Source organism: Falco peregrinus, chromosome 11 (assembly GCF_023634155.1).
Source record: "Falco peregrinus isolate bFalPer1 chromosome 11, bFalPer1.pri, whole genome shotgun sequence".
NCBI classification, from domain to species: Eukaryota; Metazoa; Chordata; class Aves; order Falconiformes; family Falconidae; genus Falco; species Falco peregrinus.
Window position 1 is genome coordinate 1,977,974 of NC_073731.1, and position 26,412 is coordinate 2,004,385.

At 38.2% G+C, this 26,412-nt stretch overlaps 1 protein-coding gene across 3 annotated transcripts in view; it reads left to right on the plus strand.

Moving 5' to 3' along the window:
- EML6 (EMAP like 6) overlaps positions 1-26,412 on the plus strand; it is a 118,083-nt gene that overhangs the window by 74,530 nt on the left and 17,141 nt on the right. For 2 of the 3 annotated variants that reach the window (XM_027783268.2, XM_005235031.3), the window contains exons 16-27: positions 513-606; positions 4,366-4,466; positions 6,329-6,531; positions 7,913-8,024; positions 8,633-8,760; positions 10,392-10,533; positions 11,742-11,894; positions 12,165-12,296; positions 14,081-14,169; positions 14,772-14,948; positions 15,057-15,258; positions 15,486-15,612. In XM_027783268.2, coding sequence (XP_027639069.2) covers positions 513-606; positions 4,366-4,466; positions 6,329-6,531; positions 7,913-8,024; positions 8,633-8,760; positions 10,392-10,533; positions 11,742-11,894; positions 12,165-12,296; positions 14,081-14,169; positions 14,772-14,948; positions 15,057-15,258; positions 15,486-15,612 — 1,660 coding nt within the window. Of the gene's footprint in view, positions 1-512; positions 607-4,365; positions 4,467-6,328; positions 6,532-7,912; positions 8,025-8,632; positions 8,761-10,391; positions 10,534-11,741; positions 11,895-12,164; positions 12,297-14,080; positions 14,170-14,771; positions 14,949-15,056; positions 15,259-15,485; positions 15,613-21,052; positions 23,086-26,412 lie in introns of those variants that run through there. The other variant, XM_055816009.1, reaches the window with a different exon arrangement.

Below are 26,412 nucleotides of genomic sequence, written 5' to 3' on the forward strand. Positions count from 1 at the left end.
CAAAAGAACACCTTTTCTAGAAAAGAATAACCTGTCTTGTAATCATCCAGTTAAAAATTGAGCAGAAAAACCTATTCTGTCTCTGATAAGGGTGATGCCATATTTAAAATCACCTTGGTTAGGTAATGGATTAGTAGTGTGCTCTGTGAAATCTAGGGATTCCAGTTTGATGTGTCATCACCCAATAGGTACTCATTTTGGTGCTAAATATTGCACTTGTGAATAAAACTTTCAGCAGGTATAGACCAGTTATCTTAAGAGTTTGGACATGCTGACTGTCTCAGTTTGTTTAATTCTGTACGCACTCTGCTTTGGGAATTGAAGGCCATCAGTGAATCTGAACTCTCAAAGTATTAGTTCTTTTTTTTTGTTCTTTTTTTTTTGTTTCATATATATACATATTATATACATAATTTGAAATTCAGGTTACAGTGTATTTGTTATGTTCATTGCATGTTACATTTTCAGCTAAAGACTTAGCACCTTTAACATTAAGTATTGTTTCTGCACAGCTGATGGAAAATGTTTGGTGTCTGTTGGACTAGATGATAATCATGCCATTGTGTTTTGGGATTGGAAAAAAGGAGAAAAGCTAGCAACAACCAGGTAAGAATACATTCCGGTGTGTCTCCTGTGATTATGTTTTTCTGAATAGCATCATCCACATGTATTACTTTGCTTATAGGAAAAAACCTGAATACCTCTCTGAAAACAGAATGGTGTTTCAGAGCAATATATCAAGACTAAAATCCTTGGGATCTACAGCTTAGTGTCTGGAAATCCTGTGAACTGTTTCTGTCAAAAATTCCCTAGCTTTTCTGTTAGGATAGCTACTTTGATATTGCAGTTCATTTAATGATTTTCAAGTTAACATTTTCTTCCAATTTTATTCCTGATTCAGGGCAAAGTCATCAGAGAGGTCACATTTTCCTTTATGTATTAAGATGATATGCTGGGTTTCATCAGTATACATAACCAGATCACTTTTCTAAAAAGAAAAAAGAGTTCCCTCTAATACAAGTATATTTTTCTTTGATGAATATGATCTTGACTTTCTTCTGAGTCAGCTTTTTCTGAGATACTTGTTCTATGCAGTTACTAACTGAAGGCTTAGCTAATAACCCGACAGTGAAGAAGCTTCTGCAATTGCTTGAAGGGACCAGTGCTGGGAAGAGGAATGGATTATGGTTTAAGTGTTTGCTTTATTTCTTCTAAAATATTGAACTGCAACATTTTCTTTATACTGAACTAGTTGTACATGTCAGAAGCATCAAACTTTTTGAAAGCTTGGTTTCTGTCTTACATTTGGACAAATCAAACATACCTCTGATGTCAAGATACTAGAATTGTATAGAATTTGTGTAAGCATGGGCGTCTGTACCAGAAAGGCAAGGAGTTAATTTCATATGCTGCCTGCAAGCATGTAACATCTAGCATTGGTCAGTAGAAATTGTAACTGCAAAAAAGTGCCTGTAAAAGATAATTTACTTTAATTACTATATGGTGACTAGTTTCAGAAGGAATAAGGTTTTATTGTGGCCACACGATCTGTCAGTAGTGTACCGTTACTGAAGAAATAAATGTTTTGATCCTAGTATGTATGTACCATAATCTATATTAGCTATATAATTTTATCTCAGACATATAGTTTATTAGGCAGCAAGATTTTAACTCCTGTTTAAAATTTGCGATGTAGGGCTTGTTTATCAACAGTGTTATCTGTGTTGTAAAACGTGATGTTTTCATTTGCTTTGCAATCCTAGTTTTACTGTCTCCAGACAGATTGTGCTTCATACTCACACGTGGAGAAATACCTTATATATTCCCATAGAGACCTTCTCAGCTTTTAAAAACAAGATAATGATGGGCTGTAATGGCTACCTGTCTCATGTTGCTCACAGGACAGATGTAAGATTAATTTCTCAGGTTCTTTTCAGCGTATAATACTATATGTACCCAATGTATCTACTATTATTGCTAATTTTTTTGTTTTGCAAATATGCAGGGTCCTTGCAGAGAACATAGAAATAGTTTGTCTTCTAAAATGTTCCAGTTTAAATTATTGATTATATTTTAGCAGTGCCTAAAGGCAAGTCCCTCATTCTGGTGGGCACAGTAAGACATATAAAGAGAGAGACAAAGGCCAATACAGGACGATTTACATCTAAATTTTAGACATGACCTTTGTGGCCTTAGGAGACAAGAGGAATAGGACACCTCCTTTTAATCATATAGATCCACAAGAAGAATTCATCTGAAGGACTAATCTGATTCTGCAGTTCTTTTATATATATTTTTGTTAATATTATTTTTGCTTAATCTTATTAGGATTATTTATTTCAGCGTGACTTCTCAGTTTTCTGGTTGCAGTGTTCAGAATATATGTATATTTATTTGTTTTAATTGCTTCCTAGATAAATTATACAGCTTGTTTCCCATTCTTGGCTTCACAATCTTCTGTCTAGTTTCATTAAAATCCTTACTGAGTAAGCGTATGCAGTTGGAATCAAAATCTATCTGAGCTTCTTTTGCTAGCTTCTTATGTCTTATATGCTGATACAGTGCTGGTCCTGTTTGATCCTTGTGCTTTGTGTTAGTGGACAGCAATCCCTGGGGGAGCTGAAGGAGGGCGTTGTCAAATTTATTTACAATCTAAATCAGTGAACATCATGCTCTTCTCCTTTCTTTACTCTGTAAGAGTGAGTATCCTGTACCAGTCCCTCAGAACACAAGGACACAGAGGACATTGGGGTGGCAATGTAGGCCATGCAGTCCAAGTCTCATGTGTCAGCACTATTCATCCTATCACAGATGCAGCCATGCTCTTGTCATTTTATAGGGACACCTGCACTGGGATGCAATTAGTTTGATTTTGCACTCGAGGCAGTACATTTTGCTTTCCAGAAGCAGCAGTACAACTGGCCTGAACTGAAAGGCTGGGCATCATTACAGCAAAGTAGGGGAACAGGAGAAAAAGGAGTCGCAAGAAGATGTACTTCAAATGTCAAAGGTGTAAAGGACTGGTTTTCATCTAAACTGATTCACCAAAAGAAAATACTGAATCCAAGGAGGTTATCAGAACCATGTGATTTTCCAGACCTCCTAAACCTGTCAGACAAAAGTGCACCCTCAGCAAGTTTGATGCTCAGAGGGCTGGAGCCTATGAGGACAGGCTGCGAGAGATGGGGCTGTTCAGCCTGGAGAGGAGAGGGCTCCAGGGAGACCTTAAAGCAACTTCTGGTACCTAAAGGAGCCTAGAAGAAAGATGGAAAGCAACTTTTTACAGGGACGTATAGGACAAGGGGTAACAGTTTTAAACTGGAAGAGGGGAGATTTAGATATTAGGAAGAAATTCTTTACTGTGGGGGTGATGAGGCACTGTCCCAGGCTGCCCGGAGCAGCTGTGGCTGCCCCATCCCTGGCAGTGCCCAAGGCCAGGCTGGACGGGGCTGGTGGGAGGGGTCCCTGCCCGTGGCGGCGGGTGGAACTAGCTGATCTTTAAGGTCCCTTCCAACCCAAACCGTTCTGTGATTCTGTGACATTATCACAGCACAAAACCTGAAAATTGAAAAGCTAATGATTTTTTCTTTTGGTGTTTTATAAAACACTGAAATAGAAATAATTTCTACTTTACATCTAGGAATATTTTTTGCCATGGTGAAAATTAAACTTACACATTCCCATAAATACATACTCCCAATAATAAATTTGATTACCTGACAACTGAATTTGAAGGTGTCTATGCTGCTGAATGAACTGTTTCCTAAATTACAATTTTATAATTTTTTTCCTCTTGAAGCACAGTAGGTTAAAGACTCCCTCATGTTCCTTGACAGAGCATTTTAAATATTTATTAATTGAGTTCTTATCCATTTAAATATTTATGTTGCTCTTTGTAACTTCTTTTAATTGCATTGACCTTTGTTGCCTGCTTCTTCATTATGACTTAAATGAACGGAAATTCAGTGGGAGACAATTTTTATTCACCATGTTTCTGTAGTCTAATTCCTATACTGCATATGCTCAAATATATTCTGCCAGCCCTGCGGGGTCAGACTCCCAAGGCTAAACTCTTGTGGGTTAGAAATACGGCACTCAACTTCTTGTTAGATGGGGTGACGATGCTGGGACTTGTCTGCCAATCCTCCTAGTGTTATGGACCATGCTGTTGTATTTGCACCGAGACTATGACAGTCATGGTGATAAGATTCTCATTGTTACAGACTATGTTTGCTTATGTATTTGCATATTTCACAATATATCGCAATACATTCATTGAGATACAATGAAATGCCTATTCAAAATAAATTAGTTTGAAATAAAGTCATTCCTTACTGTGTTTTTTAATTTTTATTTTTATCGCAGGGGCCATAAAGATAAAATATTTGTAGTGAAGTGTAATCCACATCATGTAGACAAACTAGTCACAGTTGGGATGAAGCACATCAAATTTTGGCAGCAAACAGGTACTGTCTTGAATATTTTCTATTTAATTTATTTGAGACTGTGTATTTTTAATACTGGAACATCATGTTCTTGGTTTAAGAATTTTATTTATTTGTAAAGCAATTTTCTAGTTAACAAAATTCCGAAGGGGTGAAAACCTACCTCTGAATCGGCAAATGTCACAATATTCCTTTCTCTTTAGAAGTCATTTTGAACTAATTGTTCTTTAACTCTAGTCATACTATTAAGGATTTCTCCTGAACAGGCCTCCTTGGCTCACAGAAAACATGCAGTCCTATAATTCTCTTAGGCAGATTATGACCCTTGTGAAAATGCCAGCTGGTAGCTAAGAATCTTAGGTGCCTTTGGCATGCTGCGAAAAATGGTAGTGTCTGCACTTCAAGTCAGCAACCCTTCAGTTTCATGACAGAGCTGTTTTTCAGTCATCAGAGATGATTTACAGAGATGGAAACATATTTCAAGGTGCCAGGCTGGAAAGATAGGTTTCAGGATGGACCTTAAAATATGTGCCTGGGCAAAACAAAAAAGAAATAAAGAATCAGGTATTTTGCAGAAGTTCAGTTAGAGTAATTTATGTTTTATCCATTGGGCTAAAAATCACGATATGTTATCATAAGAATCAAGATATCAAGGCGTGTATTTTTTGTATGACACGGGAGTTTTGTTTCCTTTTCTAAACAATGAAAATTGAAAATGCTTTTTTCATTATTTATAAACAGGACATGATTCTGCAAACTAATAAGCAACATGTTCAGAATAGAAAGTAGCTCTCAGTCTAGACTGTTCTGTCAAACTGAGAAAGACAGCAAAGCTGGTTTCTCATTGAAGGTATTTTTTATGCAGGACTGGGTTTTTTGTTTTTCATAACTTTTAATCCTATACATACTACATGAGTACTCAGTAAAAAGATTTCAAGGAGCATCTGTGTAAAGTTCAGCAAAGGTAGGCAGCATAAGGGCAGCTAAATATAGAACTCAAGGCAACTCAAAATTAGATAGTTTTAAGAAGTTCATATACTTATACTGTAGTTTACAGTGTTCAAGTGTTTCAGGTGCTCTCAGATTAATATTATTTTTTTTACATTTTTTATGTTTGGGCTATTTTTGTAGTAATTAAATAGGGTTGCATTGCTGTTTGCAAAATTCTATTTCAAGAATTTGCATGAAGCAGTATCTTACTCCAAGAATAGTCTCTTTGGTATATTTTGGATTAAGACTTGGTCAGTGGAATTGTGACCATCATTCTGGTGTTAAAAATTAAATACGTGATGCCATGATGCAAGGACAGCACTGCCTATATTATTTTGTAACTGTATGTGTATTTTTGTCTATAAGCACTCAATTTATGGGCACATATGGCTACTTCTGCTGTCTGAACCAGAGTAAGGCAATTTGGTTTTCTGACAATCAGAAAAGAAGCACATCCTGGCATTTATTCTCCAAAGCTGCTGTCAAATTGTCAGGTTGCCAGTGGACAACTAAAACAAACCCCTAGCATCTCATTTATAGTTGTGGTCACCCCTAAAGAGAAGAAGCTTGGTAGGCAGTTTGCAGACTGTTCTGTGCAAAAAAATACTCTGCCAGCCATTGTATTAAGGCTTTTTACACAATTTCTCACCAGAATTTATCATTTGCGTGGAAATCACAATCGGAAAAAAATAGAGCCTGTACTGCTTCAAAACTGTCATTACTAGATAAACTTTCTTCTATTATGTTTTTCCCTTGTGCACTGTGTTTTCAGTATTTCTAGTATCTTATGTCCTAGGCAATCACAAGAGATGATGGGGTCAAGATATTTGTCCTTTACAGCACTATGGCTACAAACCAAAATAGAAAAAGACTTACTTTCATTTATATTGCAGGTGGAGGCTTTACATCAAAACGGGGAACATTTGGAACTACTGGAAAATTGGAAACTATGATGAGTGTTTCGTATGGACGAATAGAAGATCTGGTTTTCTCTGGTGCTGCTACTGGAGACATTTACATCTGGAAGGATACTCTGCTGCTTAAGACAGTGAAAGCCCATGATGGACCTGTATTTGCTATGCATGCATTGGATAAGGTATTTATCGTCTTAGGTGATCCACTCATCTTTAATACTTTTGTTGCAATAATGGATTTTAGAAGTGTATAACTAACATATCTCCTAATGAAGTTACTCAGGTTTTGTACATGTTTGCAAGCAATATATTGTTCTGCATTGCACTAACATTGAAGATGTTTTAATAAACAAAGGCATAACAGAAAACAAGTTGCACTGGATGAATCTGAATGTGATTAAAATCACAAAACCAATATTAATGAATTCTAGATATGTATTTGTCTGCACCATGTTGTATGTGCTTGTTACCTGGCCAATAGACTTCTGACCTGTAAATGTGCAGAATTTGTTTCTCAATGAGCTCATGCGTGTCATTTTCATATTTTTAAACCACAGGAGAGTAACAGGTAACATTCATTGCCTCTTCAACTTGATCCCAAAAATATTTCTGCATTATCAGTTCCCAAAATGTGAAACGTGATTTTTCAATAATATTATCCGTGTATCTTAAGCAAACAAGGATTTGGATATCCAAAGGTATTGTTTTTTCTGGGTTAATTATTCCAGATATCAAAAGTATTTTCCTTCAGTTGCATCAATAAATATTGAAAAGAAACTATGGCAAAATATGTTATTGACCTGACATAAACAAGGTTGGGGCAAAGTTTTGCCACTTGAAATCCACCAGCAATTTGAAGATGTTGATAATGGAATATCCTTTTGAGATTATTGTTTCAATTTTAAAAGTAGAGAAGAGCATGAGAAGAAGAGTATTACAATTTTTATATGTCAAGGTCAGTTAGGATCCCTGTGGCTCAATCCCTCCTGGCCCCAATCAATTGTTCCTAGCTTTTTCCATCAGTTTTTCTATTTGATTTTGGGACTTTTATGTTCTGAACATCCTCTTCACTTATGTTTTTGTTGGTTAGTTGTTTACACTGTCTTTTGCACTCACTTGGCACAGATAAAGAGAATCTACTAAGGGAATTAATCAAAGAATTGGTCCTTATGTGTTATTAGAACTCAGTTTGAAGAATCTATTAAGTCCATTGAATTTGGAATAACTTAAAAGCCTGTTACTACCAACTTACTGCCTCTTCTAAGGATGAAGCATGTATTTTTCCATAGCTTATTTCCACATGCATAAAAATGTTACAGTCCAGCATTACTATGTAAAATGGTACACACTCTGCATGGTTATAAGTCCTTATAACCCTTGAAAAGCAACTTTCTAAATCTTATCCCTTATATTTTTTTCTTCATAGGTACAGGCTCTAGTATTTTTAATCTGACATGTGAATAAAATGCAGGGAAGAATTTATACTGCCTTTGGATATGTCTTTTTAAATATTAACATATGTATGCTGACGTGTGTGTATGTTTTCATATTGTGATTGTTCAGGGTTTTGTAACTGGTGGCAAAGATGGAATTGTGGCGCTTTGGGATGATATGTTTGAAAGGTGTCTGAAGACATACGCTATTAAAAGAGCAGCACTATCTGCTAGTTCTAAAGGTATTATTTTTCAGTGTGTTTTAGTAAGGACTGTATGCATGACGGCTGGTAAAATGGCAGTAAGAGGTGTCAAATCTTACCAGAACACCAAGGGAGCAGGAATACACTACTTAATACTCTGTGCTGTATTGCACAGAGTCTTTGCCATTTATAGTTTGTTCTGCTATTTCCTCCTCTATTCTGTGACACTTGGCTTTGTTTTCACGGAAGAAGTGATTTTTAAAAGAAATGTCTCAAGCTGAGACCAGGTTCCTTGTGAGTTGGAAAGGCCTGTTAAATTCCCCAGGCATCCGTGTGGAAGGCTGCAAGGTGATATTCACAGAGGATCACAGAATTAACGTCCATGTTGCTGTAGCATCTGAACCCCTGATACACTGTCACTGTTGAAGCAGTAAAATATCAATCTTTATCTTACCACAGTATAGACTACCACAAGCTCCCCTCTTTTGAGCTATTAGTTACCTCTAGTAGTTTGATCAGGCAAGTGTATCTCATGTTTCATGATTTTAAACAGATTTTAATTATAAGTGATATAAGCTGTATAAACTATAGGTTTCTATTTTGATTTCACAATAAAAACCTAAAATCACTATCTTTCTATTCTTCAGGTTTACTTTTAGAAGACAATCCCTCTATTCGAGCCATCAGTCTAGGACATGGACATATACTAGTGGGAACTAAAAATGGAGAGATACTTGAAATTGATAAAAGTGGTCCTATGACTCTGCTTGTTCAGGTACTGTATGGATCTTCCATATCAAAATATTCCCTGTAGAAATACAAGATACGGTAAGATTTTCCTAGCAATTTTCTTTCTGTTTTCGTTAATCCTGTTGGCCACCATTCCTTTCTTTGCTCAGGCAGAAGTTGATTCTTTCTTACGTAAATGACTTTGAGATTCACTGTGCGTTACAGAATCCTGAAGGTAAAACAAACAGTCCATTAAGTTCAAAGGTTGATGAGACTTCTTAGGATTTTTTCAGACATTTTAGTTTAGGACCCAACATAAAAATGAAGCATAGAGCTAACGCAATTTATTTTGTTTTGACAGTGTGCTTCCATGTATTTGCTTTTACTGAAATAATACAGTATATTCTGAAGGATCCTATACTTTAACGTGTGAAAAACTGCTTTAGAGTTATGACAGTTTACTACAGTGACACACAGTTCTCATTGCATGTGCTGCAAAGCATAACGAGACCTCTTTTGCAAGACAAAGGATTTTGCAAAATTTGGTTTAAAACATTTCATATTTACATCCACTGATGTATTTGATGTTGCTTTGACTTGGTGTCCTGAATAACCCTCATGTCTATATGTAGAAAATTGTATATATCATTTGCTGAGTTACAATTTATCAAGTTTTTACTTTTTGTTTGCTTTAACTGACTAAATTAACACTTTTTTTACAAAAATACTGTTTCTTTGCTATTTTTCTTTCTAGTTAGTTCTGATCACATAAAGTAATCTTTCAAATTTATATTGCCTACACGATAGCCTTACTAACCTAAACGTGCAAAGTTTTATTTTATAAATTATTTAACTCATTCCCTAATTTAGAAGGGCAATATCATCCTAATATAGTTGCCTTCACGTGAATACTAAGGTTACAAGGTAATAAAAATACCTTAAAATTACCTGATTGCTGTCAGTTTTGTGATAAAGAGAAGTGTTACAATTGTCATCCAACTTACATTACATGCATACATGCATCAACTTGAGCCAACATAGAAAATATATAAGGTGTAATCAAGGTGTCATGACAGTTCCTCCCCTTTTTCTTCTTATGGTATTTTTCCATCTCAACAAAAACACCAGTTACAAAACTGAAATCCAGGCTGAGAATAGTCAGAAATGATTTAACCTTGAAATGCAGTGCCAGCAAGCTGTATGCAAGTTGAAGGAAATCTAGAAAAAGCAGAAAGAGTGATTAAAAGGTTTGAAAACCGAGTTCTGAGGAAAGATTACAAGAAGTAAGTATGTGTATGTTGGGCAAACATGTTCTCCAGGATCTAAATTTATTACATGAACCTCGAAGACAAATTAGCCCGTGCTAGGATTTCAGGATACAGTCCTATTTGGGGCATAAATATTTCCTGTTCGTTTGAAGTCTGGAAGAGAGAGAGTATTGGAAGAACGTTGGAATTACAGCTAGTAGTAGTGGACGAGACTATGGAAGAGTGTATTTTAGGTGGGTATCAGACGTTGAAACAGACAGGATATTCAGGTCACTCTGAATGTGGAAAATTTTTGAGAGGAGATGGTAAAAGCCTAATTGTCCAAGACTTGTAAAAGGAGGCAGGGCAAATGTTAGAACATACTACATAAACACAAGTGCATTGTTTTATATTAAATTATTTCCTTTAGGGACATATGGAAGGAGAAGTCTGGGGCTTGGCAGCTCATCCTCTCTTGCCTGTCTGTGCAACAGTGAGTGATGATAAAACACTACGAATCTGGGAACTTTCTTCCCAGCACCGCATGCTGGCAGTGAGGAAACTCAAAAAAGGTAATTCTCATTTGGCCATACACTGTGAGGGTAATGGTACTATTCTATGTCTGTAACAGTTCCATCTTTGCTTTTGGTGCACATCACAGGCATTAATTAGGTAGGAAGAGGACAGTCATTAAGAAATTGGAAGCATAGGAGGTAGATTGTCTTTGGCATGTGTCAAGTCAATGAAAAGGGTAGAAAGGAAAAGGATTATAATCTATTGTAATGAATAGTAATAAAATTAACTTTAATCTCTTTTCCTCTGATTCCGAGGGGAATGAGTTGAGCTCAGAATCATTTTCCTTCCTAAGAATACTTAAGGCCAGTGTACTCTTTGCTGACATTAAGAAGTTTCCTTATAAAGACAAATGTAAAATTTTCTACATGTTGAGCACAATCAGCCTTCAGTGGCCATATGAACTTTACATGTTATACAAACTTCTTTGAAAATGAACAGGTTTCGTGCCCTCACGTCTATAAAATTAGGTGAGCTATGTTGAAAAGCTGCCTTCTCAAAAATACTCTTATTTTGTTTACTCATTGATATCCTTAGGAAATTTTACGGTGTAAATTCAACATGCTTCATTTTCAGTGACAGATCCAAAGCACAGGAACTCTAAGTGGCTGAGGGAAAACAGAGTCAAATGTTTTGGAGAGGTGAACTCGGGGATGGATAAGGATTATCTGTATGAGACAGTATGGTCAGAAATAATGTTAAGGGAAAAAGTAAGTGGAGGAAGTGTAGTACATCTCTGTTTTAAGTGTGCTCCACCTGAAAGGAACCATTATTCAGTCATGTAACAAAGAAGCTTTCAAGTGTAGTATCCCTGAAAGACATGTAGTTATGCTGCCCATAATAAGTCGTTGAATTTTCCATCTGGCTATCCTTTCTGTATGTTGTGGGGGTTTAGGGTTTTTTCCCATTTTATTTTATTATAGTTCTATCATTGGTGCATTTAGAACATAGTTGGAAGGTGATATTTGCACCTAAACCCATTTCAAGACTGATCAAATCACCATCGTCAACTCAAGAAGAGCCTATACAGAGGGTACATTCCCATTTAGTAAAACATTGATCATAGCCCTCCTATCACATAATATATTTGTTTTAATGAATAAAAAAATCTATTTTAGAAGTATACCTTTCAGTTGCAGTTTATTGATGGTTTTCTCAATCCCAAGTTTGTAAACCTTAAGATACTCTTTTCCGTTTTCCTTTGTAGGTGGACGATGCTGTGCCTTTTCTCCTGATGGGAAAGCCTTGGCTGTGGGGTTGAACGATGGGAGTTTTCTGGTGGTAAATGCTGACACTGTTGAGGACATGGTCTCTTTCCACCACAGAAAGGAAATGATCTCAGATATAAAGTTTTCACGAGGTATAATCACATGATAAGGTGGAAGGGGAGTGTTTATCCAGGAGTTTGTTTTTCTCCTCTAGACAAAAGATAGAATGTTCAGAAGGTGGTCTGGCTTTATATGCACTCCATGCATTTAAATACTTTCACTTCTGTGTGGTTGTATGCAGCCTCGTGTAACGGGGCCCACCCCTAACTGGTGCATTTGGATGCACTACAGTAGTAAAAATGTGTAACAATAATAATTATAACATGTACACCTTTAATAACCTCAGTGTCTCTTCTTTACAGAATCAGGAAAGTACCTGGCTGTGGCTTCCCATGATAATTTTGTAGATATTTACAATGTACTTACCAGCAAAAGAGTTGGCATTTGTAAAGGTGCATCTAGCTATATCACACACATTGACTGGGACTCGAGAGGTAAAATGTTTGAGCAGAGATATGGATTTAAAATGACTATAAAACAGAATATCAGAAAACTGTTCTTGTACCAGTTACTAAGATACACTGTAACAACTAATGCAAGTGATTTTTCAGCATCAAGCACCATATGGGTGCATTGCAATTACGTTTGTTGGTGTAACTCGTCCCCCCTTGTAGCATTTGTACCAGAGTATGTGCGACTTGACTGCTGACAACGTACGACTAAATGTCACTTACGAACATAGCGTTGATTTCCTTTGCCCTGTTCTTTTTATAGTTTTGTAGTGTGCGGCACATTCTTCTTTTCCACCTTTTATGTCCAATTTCCTTTCTTCTTTGCTGAGCGTTGCCTGGCAATCACTGCAATGAAGTTAGAGCGCCTTATTGTCACAACTAATTAAGTCTAGCAGGATCAATAATGAGCTCATGCAAATAAGCCTTCCTAGACCTAATATGATTTTGTGTGGAATCACCTGTGTGTCTGAGCCCTGCTTCCCCTGTTGTGCTAGTCCCAAGATGTGGTGCGAGCTCACTGACATCAACAGAACTCCTTTCAGAATCTGTCCAGGTCTGGGTTCTCGAGCCAGTAAGCCATGCTGCAACTGAGCTGGCACTGTGTGCCTGCTTCCAGTCCTGATAATCTGACTGCTGATAGTTACAAACATGATATCAGCAATTTGTCGCATACTACCCGTATATCTGTAGTAGCCAGTTCTGGGATGTGTTACATGTACAGATAAAAGAAAACTGAAAAGTTTTTGTGTCCTTATTGGTATTTATTGCACTAATTCTAACTGAGCTTCTAGCTGTAAAGGATTAATATACTAAATTGTATAAGCTTGTGTTATGCAGGTCAGATGGGAAGGGCATGATATTAATATAGCCCCATATTGCACATCTTGTGGTCAGTGATTCCAACGGCCTGAAGGTATCTCATGTAACAAAGGGTAAGATGCCCAGCCAAAGTACAGCAATGTTGGAACTGCACTAGTTCATGTCGGTTGATAATCTAATTGAGCATTTCTCAGTAAAAGGTGCTTTCCCTGGCAGTTATGCAGTTTAGCTATTGTAGAACTGCATTTATGATAATAAATCCCTGCAGTATTTCTTATACTGTTATAGTTGTTATAATTTGAAAAAAATCAGAAAATGCCTTAATTTTCTTATATCAGAAATATTCTAAAACTGAATTTGAAAGCATTTTTTGCTTCATCATTCACAAATGCTTGCCAATATACTATCAGTTGCATGCAGGATTATATTCATGATATCACATTGTACGGGTGTAGTAAACTCCCTGTGCAAGGACAGTTTGGTGTGTAGCTGGACTGTAAGCTAGTTAGGCAGTACAAAGTAGACAGGTGCTTACAATGTTTCTAGCTTTCAGCAAAACAGTCTTGCAAAATCATTATAAAATAGTTATGAAAATGAGTAGGACAAGGTTTTTTGAGTCTTTGGTGGTTTTTTTTTTTTTGCTTTCCATTATCATGATGATGAAAACACAAGCAAAATACTTCTTAACAGAAGAAAGTGATTTGCTGCAAGACAGTAACTTTTTAAGGATGTTGGATGGTATTTAAAATATTACTTCGGCAGTGAATCAGGAGCATAGGATTCTTATGAGAGTGATTCTAAGCATCTGTTTTACTTTTGCTATGAATAACTCTCTGGAGGATAATTTCTTAGCTTATCCCCAGAAATCTCTTCACTCAATCAAAATAAAGTTGATAATATTCATGTTAATGAATAAGATTCATAATAAACTCTTGTTTTGTATCCAGGAAAGTTACTGCAAGTCAATTCTGGTGCCAAAGAACAACTATTTTTTGAAGCACCAAGGGGGAAAAGGCATATTATAAGAATTGCTGAGGTACGAATTCTGCTTACTGCATTTTTTTAACTGTGAAAGTTATTTTTCTGGACTGTTGAAAAAGAACATGGTTTTGTCTTCAAATGGTATATTTTTCCTTTTGAAATACTATATTTACAGTGGTTAGAATTAGAATTATTTAATGATTCTTTATAATGTCTTTCCTAGCATTTGTGTGTGGTGGAACCTGCAAGTTTCTGTTTGTGTATCTAAATTTGTTGTTTGTTTAATAGCAGTCATTTCGCATAATCCCCTTTCCTGACCAATCGCCTGGTTTCTGTGTAATTGGTGTGCATACAGGTTATAAACCATCTTTAGACACGGCTTTTAACAATGTTGATTCTTCTACAGAATTGCCAATGTTTAGCACCTCAGAAAAATCTTTTAAGGAGATTTGTATTCAAATCATGCTCTGCCTTGGGAAAGCAGGAATGTTTAGTTTTAAGCCTTTTGATGAGGATATGCAGTTTGTATATTAAGCTGGAAACAGTATGTAGTTTCTAAAAACACTGAAAAAAAACTAGTATCAAACAGAAAATATACATGTGAAACCAGTGTGAATTTGGTATGTATGACTTCTTTTGGGGAAATTTTGATTGCAGATAGAGAAGATTGAGTGGGACACCTGGACATGTGTTCTTGGTCCTACTTGTGAAGGAATTTGGCCCATCCACAGTGATGTCACCGTTGTAAATGCAGCTAGTCTTACAAAAGATGGAACACTATTAGCTACAGGAGATGATTTTGGGTTTGTGAAGCTTTTTTCGTATCCAGTGAAGGTAATAAGCGTATTTATTTCTGAGACTAGAAACTGCAAAAGAAAAAGAACTAAGGAAGACACTTCGCAATATGTCAGATTGCTAATACAGGAATTCTTTGTGCTGCAGGGCCAACATGCAAAATTCAAGAAGTATGTGGGTCACAGCGCACAGGTAACCAACGTGCGGTGGTTGCACAATGATTCTGTGCTGCTGACTGTAGGTGGTGCTGATACAGCTTTGATGATCTGGACCAGAGAATTTTTGGGCATTCAGGAGAGTAAGCTGGTTGATAGTGAAGAATCAGACACAGATGCAGAAGAAGATGGAGGTAAAAAGGATTACCAAAAATACGTCTTTAATTTAGTCTTTATTCCCCAGGGGCTCACACAGGTGTTTAACTTGAAGTGGGCAAGAAACTTTTCATGTGCTAATGTTCAGTGTAGGGAGAGCTCAGTAGGATTTGTTTCCTTCCTTTTATTGGCGCAGATCTTGTTTGCTACTCTTCCACTATGAAACAAGGGTAGTCTGTTTTATTTTATGTTTTATTTTTCAAAGGTTATGATAGTGATGTTGCAAGAGAAAAAGCAATTGACTATACCACTAAGATTTATGCAGTAAGCATCCGAGAGATGGAAGGGACAAAACCACATCAGCAGCTGAAGGAAGTTTCAGTAGAAGAGAGGTATGTCACACAAAGGCATTCGTTTCCAAATGTGTGTTGCATTCTCTTGAATCTCTTTGAATTCAACTAAAATTAGTCCCTAGAAAGAAGCAGGAATTTTAAAATTCACAAGATAATATTTAAAATGGTATTCACAGGGTACAACATGTTAATGTGATAGAGAAAAATACATGTAGGTAAGTAAAACACCAGTAAGTGTTTTGTTCTCTTCTGCTGTCCACACAAACAATTATATTCTTTCCTAATTAGCTTGCGTAGCTGTGCGTATGTCTACAGCAGGACATTTGTGGTTGGGTGAGCTTGTAAATACTTTGCAGTTAAGGCTTTTGGTGATGTTTTGGTTGAAAGATTTTCAGTGGCTTGTAATTGTGTCAGGTTGTTACTGTTAAAGCTGAAACTTCCTACGGCACACATGGACCTTAGGCTGAATTATTCTGAAAAAAAATAAAAAGCAAAACCAGCTGGAAAAACACTATTGGAGAGGACAGTAAAGAAAAGGGATAAGAGCTAAGCACAGAGGGTGAGGTCCAGTGAAACACAAACGTAGGGGAGTGGGTGAGTGAAAACTGACTGGGACAGGACTGCTGGGACAGAACAGGAGTTTCTATAACCAGTGAAATACGTTCCTCTTTGTAATCTGGAACAGTAAATCTACACCTGCGAGTCCAGTTGATGACTCAGCTGTGAATCCATGCAGTCTCTTTCGATAAAATTTCTTTTTATAGGTGGTTGTTCTTTTATCATGAGTTTTCTTGCTTTTGCCCAATGTTGGGCACTGACAGAAAGGACTCCTGAGGGTTAGCCCACAGAAAGAATTTAAGCCTAGTTGTTTCCCCTCAGTTTCCCCAGGACGCATGACTAGTAACAATACCAGTAGTGTGATGGCATAGTGTTGTCCCCACAGGCATCCTGCCCTAGTTAGAGAACAGGATCCCTAGTCCTCGGGGAATACAGCGGGTGTGGAAGTAAGCAGTGCTGTGCTGTAGGATCCCTCCTGCAGGTATTGCAAAAGATAAGAGGGCTGTGTGTAGGAAGAGGCTGGGGTGGCAAGAAGAGAGCGCGCTGGAGCCTGTGGAGAGCTGCCTTCTTGTTCCTGCTTCTGTCACAGAGCTTCTTGTGATGGCTGGCAGATAGAATATTTTGCAGGCAGCCTCTGGCTCTGAGTACCACCTCGTTTCCTGCTGTCAGCCGAGAGGAGCGTGGCTGAATTTGCAGAAAAACTGCATGCTCATAGCTGCAAGTGGAGATCATATAAGCGGTTTTTTGAACAAACACGTAACACGTAATTACACTGAACAGATTAAGTGGCTGCTTCTGAGATTTTTGGCTCTAAATCTCCTTGGTGTCCTGATTTGCAAGATACAAAATGGAGTTAGGAATACTTCCTAATCTCCTACAGACCTTCGAAAAATAAATTAGCTTCTGTTTTTAAAGCTCCCAAAGAAAGCAGTGCTGAGCATCGTGGACAGCAAGTAATAATATTTTTTCACTTGGTATTTGAATAGGAGAACAAATGTTGAGTATGAAAAATGAGAAGAATAATGTTGCACACCCCCCCTTTTTTTTCATCACAACATTTTAACAAAAACATGCAGCGGGAGGATTAGTGATTTTTTTTCAATATAATGTTGGACCATAACCATTTCTTTTCCCCTTCTTTTATGGATATCTCTTTCCATTTTCTCATTTACTCCTATAAAGTCTTTGCTCCTCCATTTTTCTATAAAAAGGCATAGTGTATTATCTAGTAAACATGAATGTTTTGAGATTGAATTAAAAAAGGAAAAATATTATTTTATTTTGGGCAAATACTGCTAAATCATTATTACACATGAAATAACAAGTGCCAGTGGTACAATGGCCAGATGTTTTACACCAGCAACCCTTGTACCCTGCAGCTGCTTTATTCTGCTTTGATGATGCAAAAGTAACTGTCGAGTGAGTTTAATTGACCAATTAAGCTGGGCTTACAATTGTTTTGTACTAGTGAATTGCCAACAATATGAGCATAAGCATCAGCCTCTTCTGCAGCTTTTCAGTGCTATTTTCAGTCCAGGAATGAAAATCATTGCAGTCCCTTTGGGTCCCTAGGAAGCTTTTCTTCTCTGAAACCTGGCCACGGGCCTGCTGTCTGATGCAAGCCAGTACTCTGCTTCTCAGAGGAGCATCTCAGTCTGCCACATACACGTCAGGCTTCCTGACTCGAGTCTGTCCACATTCTTAGTCCTGCGCTGGATGAGCTGATTCAGCTGAGCCTGCTGTGTTGCTGTGGAGGAAGGCACCCCCTGAAATAAACAAGCCGTTTGCTTTTTTTCAACCTTTTAAACCAAACCTGCGGTACCTGCAAAGCAGCATGTAAGAAGAGAAACGAAGCAGGCTTCCCATTTGTCACAACGACACTGATCATCCTTAATGCCGGGAAAACATGCTTTGTGCTATCCAGCACCACAAAGCAACACTGAGGCTGGAAGCTCCTCTAGTATTTCCACACTACCCACTCTGTTTATAGCTGGTGCACCTAATTACATGGGTAGGCACCTCCTCTGTAGTGAGGTTGCCTCCGATTTCCGTAGTAGTCTCTTCGTAATGACTGTAAATGAAAATAGCATACTGTAGCCTATCTGAAAGAATAATCTATCCTGTAACAAGCTCTAGACTGAAGAGAGCAAAAAGGAAAATGTTTACATTCTCTGTACCTTTTTTTCTTCTTACTGTCTCTGTGTAATCAACAGTTTTGTATTTCATTTTAAAATAGCTTAAAAATAAACCCTTGTACCGTCCTTTCCATCGTTTATGCTGAAGAGTCACAGCTATTCTACACGTTCTTTATATGACCTCTAGGGCTACTTCAATATAATCACATCTTTTGTATTTGGAATTTGCTGTTCTGTTACATTTGTCAACAGATCCCATACTTTTCATATATAGCTTCTTAGTCAAAGATAAATTCCCTTCCCTTTCTTCATCAGATTGGTGTACATTAGCAGAATTTATAGTCAAACAGAAGCAGAAATTATATGGTGAAATGCAGGCAAATGCAGTTTCTGAGGGTGTTGTGCTGGGATAGAGCCTGAGGCTGTGAAAGGTACTGGGTTTTGGATGCAGTTAGAGGAGATGAATGTGTTGGCGACTGCAGTTGTCAAAGGCTTCAATTTTTGGCCACAGTTGCACTGATGTGTGCACAATTTATGCAGAATCTTGACACTCCCTATTACGAGTGCTTCAGGGTGAAGCTCGCTTCCCTCGTAAGACATAAGGATTAGGAGGGAGGCTTCATAGCTGTGCCACGTTCATCTTTTCAGAGAATACAAAGACATGCAGCAGCTAATGAAGGGTTTGTCTGAGCATGTTCTAAAAGCTTCCTGAAAGCACTGGGCTGACTTTTCTTTGCATCTGCAAGGGTCCAAAGTGACAGTCGATCAAGCCAGATGAAATTGAAAGTTTACAAGTACTCAACTGTCAGTGTTAAGGAAAACCTAAGTTCTAAATCAGCAGGTCTTCAAGACATGGAGTCTTGAAATCCCTCTGTGCACAGAGCTGAGTGAGATGGCAACGAGTGATACTGAAGCCAGTTCACAAAGCTTTAAAGCTTCTGTAAAGGGCACAGCTGAAGTAGCCTCTCCCAGTCCCTTCAGATACGAAGAAGGGAACCAAGAGGCTGTATTCCATTCTCTTTCAGGCAGGTACATGTGAAAACCTGGTAGTCTTTTCAGGGGGAAGATTGTCTGGAGAAGATATTCTAATCCCAAATCTTTCGTCTTTCTAATTGTGCCATATATCTGTATGAAGACCCCAAAGACTGTGCATTTGGCGGGATTTACACACTGGGAATATTCTGAGATTGTTAACATACTGTCTAAATTTTGAAAAATATGTTACAAGCTGGAAGGCCACTTAAGATAGTTAATCCCAAGTCCTGAAAAACTGCTGGTCCACTTTCACTGCAAAATGCAATAAGGATCTGAGAAGTATCCCCCTTCCTGTATTTTCATTGCATGTCTGAGACGGGAAAAATTGTGAGATATTCAGAAGTATAGTGGGTAGAAACCCAGAGTTAAACAAAGTAGATTTAAATTAAGAAAAGGAAAAACAGAAAAATAAGCATCCAGCTCAAGCAAGAGGCAGGAATAGCTAGGGCTGTTGCTCTGAGCTTCTTCTTGGGAGCAAGGACTTCAAGATAACGATGTTTCTTTCTTTAAATAGTAATATTTAGAAGGTGAACTGTTGCTGTGAACAAGTTATTTCCCTCCTTACATAATACAAATATGCTTCGAAGGTACTATGTGACACCTAGTAGACAGTTTTGGTTCAAGAAGATGGCTGTTTTATTTTCCTCTTCATTATAGCTACATTTCCATCTTTTTAACATTTGTGTTCGCTAGAATAAGCTTGCAGGACTCTGTGTTTCTGTAATATTAAGAGTGGTGAATCTGAAAAACTGGAAGTACATTATCCCTCTAGAAATAACGAATCGTTGTACAATTCAGGAGGAGTTTGATCTCAAGAACTGAGATGTGTCTCCTGAGAAGATTGCAAGTATGTGGCTGAATGCTGATACAGGCAGCGCCGGGTTATGAGGGGAGAGTTTGCAACAAACACCACCCTTCTGGAAAGGAATCAACAATTCACAATGACTCCCCCAAAATTAACGCAAAGACTTACTCTGCTGTCTTTTTGTCAAAAGAGATCAGCCACTAATTCGCCCTTCTCTCCCCCATCATGGGAGAGAGTAGGGGGACAGACTGGAAGTAATACTCGATACCAGATAACCGCCTTTGAGATATCTGCAGTTATCTGCTCTGCATCCTCTAGTACTACCCAGCACGTGCCCTGTGCTTAGCACGATCCAGCAAGGTGAAAAGGAAATCTGTATTACACTGGTCTTCCCCAGGGTATTGGGCCCCTGAGCAAACAGGGCAGAGAAATTTCATTATTATAAAGGGCAAAAAAACTTGTATGTGACAAATTTGGGGATAATATTAAGGTTTTTTTCCTTAGAAAAGAAAATGAAAGCACTTTATCAAATGTACTTTTCCTGTCTTATTTATTTACATAATGAAAAAAATGATGATTCCGTTAATACCTCCAAGGAACATAGAAGTTACATGATAGATTTTACTTGCAGGATTTGAAATAAGTCATGGTCTAGTATTATTGAGGGGGACCCAAGGTTTACTGTCTCCGTCAGCAGTTACAGCTTTAGGATGGAAAAAGAACAGAAGAGATGAGGCTTAGGAACAGTTTTAAAATGTCTTGCTGTTGTACTTGTCAGTGCGTTCGGTTCAGATAATTAATTGATTGTTGTTTCTCTCTCCTCTCCCCAACCTTCTTGTTTTTCTTCTTCTCCCTTTCCATGTCCTTTCCTCCCCACCTGCCCTTATTTTCCTCTTCCTTTTTTTGCTCCTCTGATTGGCATCCTCTTCGTTGCTCTGCCTGTAAGGTACCGAAGCGGGGTGCCAATGAGAGGTGCTGCAGGAGCAGTCTCACGGTGTGGGAGCTCCAAGAGCAGTGCTCCCACACCATGGGACCACTTGGTCACTGGTGGGACTATCCCAGACAATCCAGGACAATTGTAAGCTATACTGCGTGTTCCACAGGCATTGTGCTTTATTTCAGAAAAAGGCTGACTTTTGAACTGGGACCGGTTTAACTGGCAAAGAATTTATATTATAAAATTAAAACCAGCTTGCGTGAAGACTACATGTTACTAATATGAAAGGCAAAGATTTGTTTGCATTTTGCATTCTATTAACCACTAACATGTATCCTGTTTGCAGCTTTCATTTAGTTTGATTTGCATGATTCTACATAAACTGAAAACTCTTGTAATACACCTGGTGATGGAAACCCCTTTAAAGCAGGTTGAATGTGTAGAAAACAAAAAGCAGCATTAGCATGTTTGTCTAGTTTTCTGTTTTCTTAACATGCTTGTCTCCCTTTCCGTGGGTTATCTGTCTCAGAGCCTGTTCTCAGTTGTGTTATTACACGTCATTTGTAATCATATGTTCTGATAAAGAGGAGAAGTTAAGGGAGGTTAAGTTGGATTTTCTCTCTTCAAATATTATTCTCTTGATTATTTATTTCTTTAAAATTATATGAGCTGAATTATATAAGCTTTCAAAATAGCCCCCACACGTGGCAAGTACAAGCCTTTGTATCATAAACTGAATTATTAGACATATGGTTACAAAATTTGTTCACGCAGTTTTACATGCACACTGCTGTGGGCGCAGTGTAAGAGCTTTGAATGTAAATCTGTGTTGTATTGATGTGTAGGTGGGAGCTACTCAAAATGTATCTGGAAAAACACATCTCTGGGGTGGAGAAAATAACTTGGGCTTATTTCAGCAAAAACCCACTCTTTGAGAATGAGTAGCATCCTTTGGAGTATTCACTTATACCTCCTCAGCAGCATTATGTCAAGTTAATGCATCCTAAATGGATTTGGCAGCACACTGGTTTCATCACAGTTGTCCCCAGGCTTGAACACATTGTGCCTGGTATTTTTACGATCCCTGCCAACCTACTGCAGTCGGAGCCAATCTCACTTCTCCCACAGGTCAGCACAGAGCTGGCCCAAAGGCATTTGTGTGACACTTGGTGGGTGTGGAATTGAGGGATGCCAATGCTGTCACGACACATGGCGCGTTACCAGTGTTTCTCTCTCAGAACCTGAGCGCTCTCTGTGCTGAGGTTGATGCGAAACATTCAGCTTTGTTTGAGAGTTGTTGTGTGGGTTGTAGTCCAGGACGGATCAAAAAAGTGTTGTTTCCGATAGGTTTTGTTGTGCAGGGGAAGGATCTGTCTAGTATGTTTTGCCTCCAGCCCAAAAGTTCTCCATATACTATTGGTTAAATATTTTTACTTGTACAATAAGCACAGCTTCCAAACAGGGAATCAGAGTTTATGTAAGGAACAACAAAAAAATGGAAAAGGCTCTTCCTCTCAAACATGATCACACACCCCAAGAGACATCTAAGGAAAGAGAGAGACCTTCCAGAACATGCTAAAGTTGGGTTGATTCTGATGCTTTGGGAGTGTATGGAGAGAGTTCTCCCGAAGTCTCATTACCTGAGGTATTTGAAACTTTTTAGCCCAGGCAGAAACGTGGGTTTTGCCTAAAGCACATTATTGCAGGGTGTTCCCTGAAGCCGGTTTTGGCAAACAAGACTGAAGGATCTTCCCAACAGCCCTGCCTGTCCAGTGTGTTGCACGTATGGCCCATCTCTGCACAGCAGGGCCAGCCGTTTACAATAGCTGTTTAAACTAACAGCTTTACAAGATGTTTTGAACAATGACCTTGTTAAAAAAGAAAGGCCTTCAGATTTCATTCAGAAGTGATTACCCGTCTTACTAAGCTGCTTTTCTCCTTGGTTCACATTTGGAGACTGAACCAGAATGACATGTGAATGCAATGACTAGCTTCCCTTGCAAAGCACAAAAATGGCTATCACTGCCATATGTTCTGCAATACCTTTGGGGGGGGGGGGGTGTTGGGGTTTTTTTGGTTTTTTTTTTAAAGAGTGCATCAGCATACATGTGAAATTATAAATACTGTAACCATGCTAAGGCTTTTTCAGTGCTACACTTTTAAAAAATAATTTACACTACAACTAATGTTTCCCTCTAGTTTTGTTTCAGCTGCACTTTGGTCACTGTGTCAGTCTCGGCTATTTTTCCTATTGAATACTATTCCTTTTTGTTGTCTCGTGTTATCTACAAAATGTAAAGGAAAAGTAACAGCAGAAAAGTTATATGTAAAACTCCTATGTATGTTGGCATGGGAAAATGCAAAGGTTTAGAATTCACAAAATCTTTTAATCACTTCTTACAGCTCTTGGAGTTTTGCAGCAGTTTTAGGGCGCTTGGGAATTCCCCTCCTGTCAACTAGCAGAAGCACACTTTTAAAAGCTGCTTTTGCATTTTTTTTTCTGAAACGAACAGTATTATTTTCTTAAAAAAAAAAAAAGCTTGGGTTTTTTGTTCTGTTGTCCAGACACCAGTAGTAGATTGTCTTACCTCTCTTCAAACCTTGCTTTCTCTTCTTGGGAGCAGTCCTGCTTCTTTTTGTTTTTGTGTAGCATCCAAGTATGTTCCCTCTCCAGCAAGCAGCCATCTAAATTCACGTGTTAGTCTCCCTTTTGGACTCTCTTTGGTTTCTTCTCTACCCATTCCTGCTGGGCCCAGCCCGTCACCTTCTCAGTGTCAGGATGTTTTTGTCCATCTGTCCCTGCTCCAAACCTCATTGTTTATCGCTTTCATGCAATGTTGTTTTTGAAGATCCAATTCTGTTCCCGTTGGTGTCAGAACAGAATATTTGTGTTCTTGCCAATTTATTACTGATGCAGACATCTCTCACCAGAGAAGCAATTATGCCATGTGCTTTAAAAACATGAGTTTGTTATCCCTATCCCTTAGATTTTATTGTAAAGATTATTTTTGGTCTGGTTTTTCTCCATTATTTTCAGTATAAGTGGATCTAACACCATCCCCCTGCTCCCCACCCCCACCCCTGCACTTTGGCCCTGTTCTCGGACATCACTCTCTCTTCTCCCTCAAGGTGCCCACTGTTCCAGAACTCCATTCCCTGCCCCCCGCCCCCCCCCAACTCTTGGTAAGTCCATCCGATTTAGGCTCCTCTTCCTGCTCCCTGGTCTTGGCCATTTCGGATGGCCTTCTCACCTGGTGAGAGAGTGAAAGAACTGTCACTCACATTTCTTTACATTTCTGCATGCATGAAGACAGTGGGTGAGATTTTTGTCAGTTTAAATCTGGAGTTAGCACACTGATTTATAGCCGTGCATACTTGTGTGAGTGTATCCTCAAAATAATCGTTAATAACAGGAATTTTATTTGCTGTATTCACAGTATCTAAAGAACTGAAAACCTTCTAATGTCTGACTGTGTCTTATCTTTCCTGGAACTCATCCATCCTGTAATATAATATAAGCACATTTATTATAAATTACTGGAAAGAAACCGTTAATGCTTGTATTATGTTTTAACTTGCTTTCCTTTGGAGGCAGGGAATTGTCAAGTAAGTACTAACAACACAGAGCACAGATAAAGCACAGCTTGTGGTGAATGTACGATGCAGATTGCGAGGTCAAAAAGGGTAAATATATGTAATTTTCTGCAGAGCAAATTTCTTGTCTTGACACTGCTGCCATATGTATGAAAATAAATCAGGTGTAGTCACAGACTTGTTCAAAATGAAATGACTTCTAAAAATGTAAAACATTTAGTGCTGCTTTACATTTGTTTTATTAAGACGATAAGGCAATGAATGCATACATCTGTGTATATATACATGTATATATGTATATATGAATGCACACAACGTTCGTGTTTGTGTGTACTGTGAATAGATATATATAAAAGTACATGTGTGTATGTGTATGTTTCCAAATTAAATCTCATGCTTACAGTCTAGTGATTATCAATCACGTCATAGCAGTAGTGTTCTCTTGCTTTCGTAAAAAAGTTTGGCTTGCTCTTGTCATAACTCTAACTGATATTCCTAGGTAAAAAGTGTAAAAATGATCCATTTTAAAATTACACTAAAACAGAAAAAAGAGCAGGAAGCGTGCAAGGAAATTATTTATTCTTTTCATAAGTGCTGATTTAAAGGCCCTAGTAAATCTGGGCTGAAATGAAATAAGATAATTAAGTTTTGTAACCACTTCCTCCGCCCTTCTCTCCTGGTGACTGCACTGCTGAGCGGTCCAGTTACCGCTGACGGTTATGTAACGTGGCTTGACCGACCGCTTTCAGAGAGAATAAAGGTACTTGTTTCCTTGCGAACAAAAAAGTACAGGCTGTCCCCCAAGTGAGCTGGCCTACCAGCGAACAATTACCAGGCTAAATTGCAGGCTGAGCTGGGATAGAAAACAAGCATCCATTGTGTGCGTTCTCAGCAGTGCTTATGAGACTGTCACGTGCCTACCAGTTTCCATCCCTGTCAGGCACCTGCAAATAAACAAACGTGCGGAATCACGTTCTCCTTCAGTATAAAGCATGCAGGAAGCATGGATGTAGCTTCCCTTTTTTCCCTCCGTCCTGTAGGATCTTTAGTTCAGAGTATACCCAGGGCTGCCAGAGTATGATGATTCCAAATTGTAGACTGGTGCACTCTTTAATTTCTGTTTTAGTTCATGCTGGCATGCTCAAATAGCATGTTTTGTGCCACAAAGGAATGACTGATCAACTCTAAAAATGCTTGTGCATGAGTAAAGTGGTCAGAAGTACACCTAAACTGTATTAAGTTTCTTACTTGGCTTTGTTTGCTGCTTACAAGGGGATCAAGGTAACTCTTTTGCTCTTTTAATGTCGCAAGATCCACCTGCTAATGTCCTTTGCTAGTACTCAGTGAGTTTGCTTGTTTGCTTGAGAAGTGGGATAGTTTGTTTACCTCCGGCTTTGTGTTCTGTATTTTGTAAAGCTCAGATCTTCATTCTACTTACTCCTGCAATAAGTATTCTAGCTGTGTAGCAGTGTTCTAGCTGTGTGTTTTGTCAACTGTTGCCCTTAATACCTTCCATAAAAACCACAATTCCAGAAAAAGCAGCTCCCCCTAAGTGAAAGGGATTTCATTCTTCTGCAGTTAATTTTTGCAAAATGAAAATTAATGGTAGTTACAGGATAAGGAGATCAACAACCTAATTTTCACAGCATATATGTAATGTACATCAGGTTCGAACTTTTTGAAATCTCAAACTGTGGAAATGCTTTCCAAATCTGAGTGTTTATTAAGTAAATTGAGGCCAGGCATTTTGGTATTTTACTTACAGAGCCCCACTC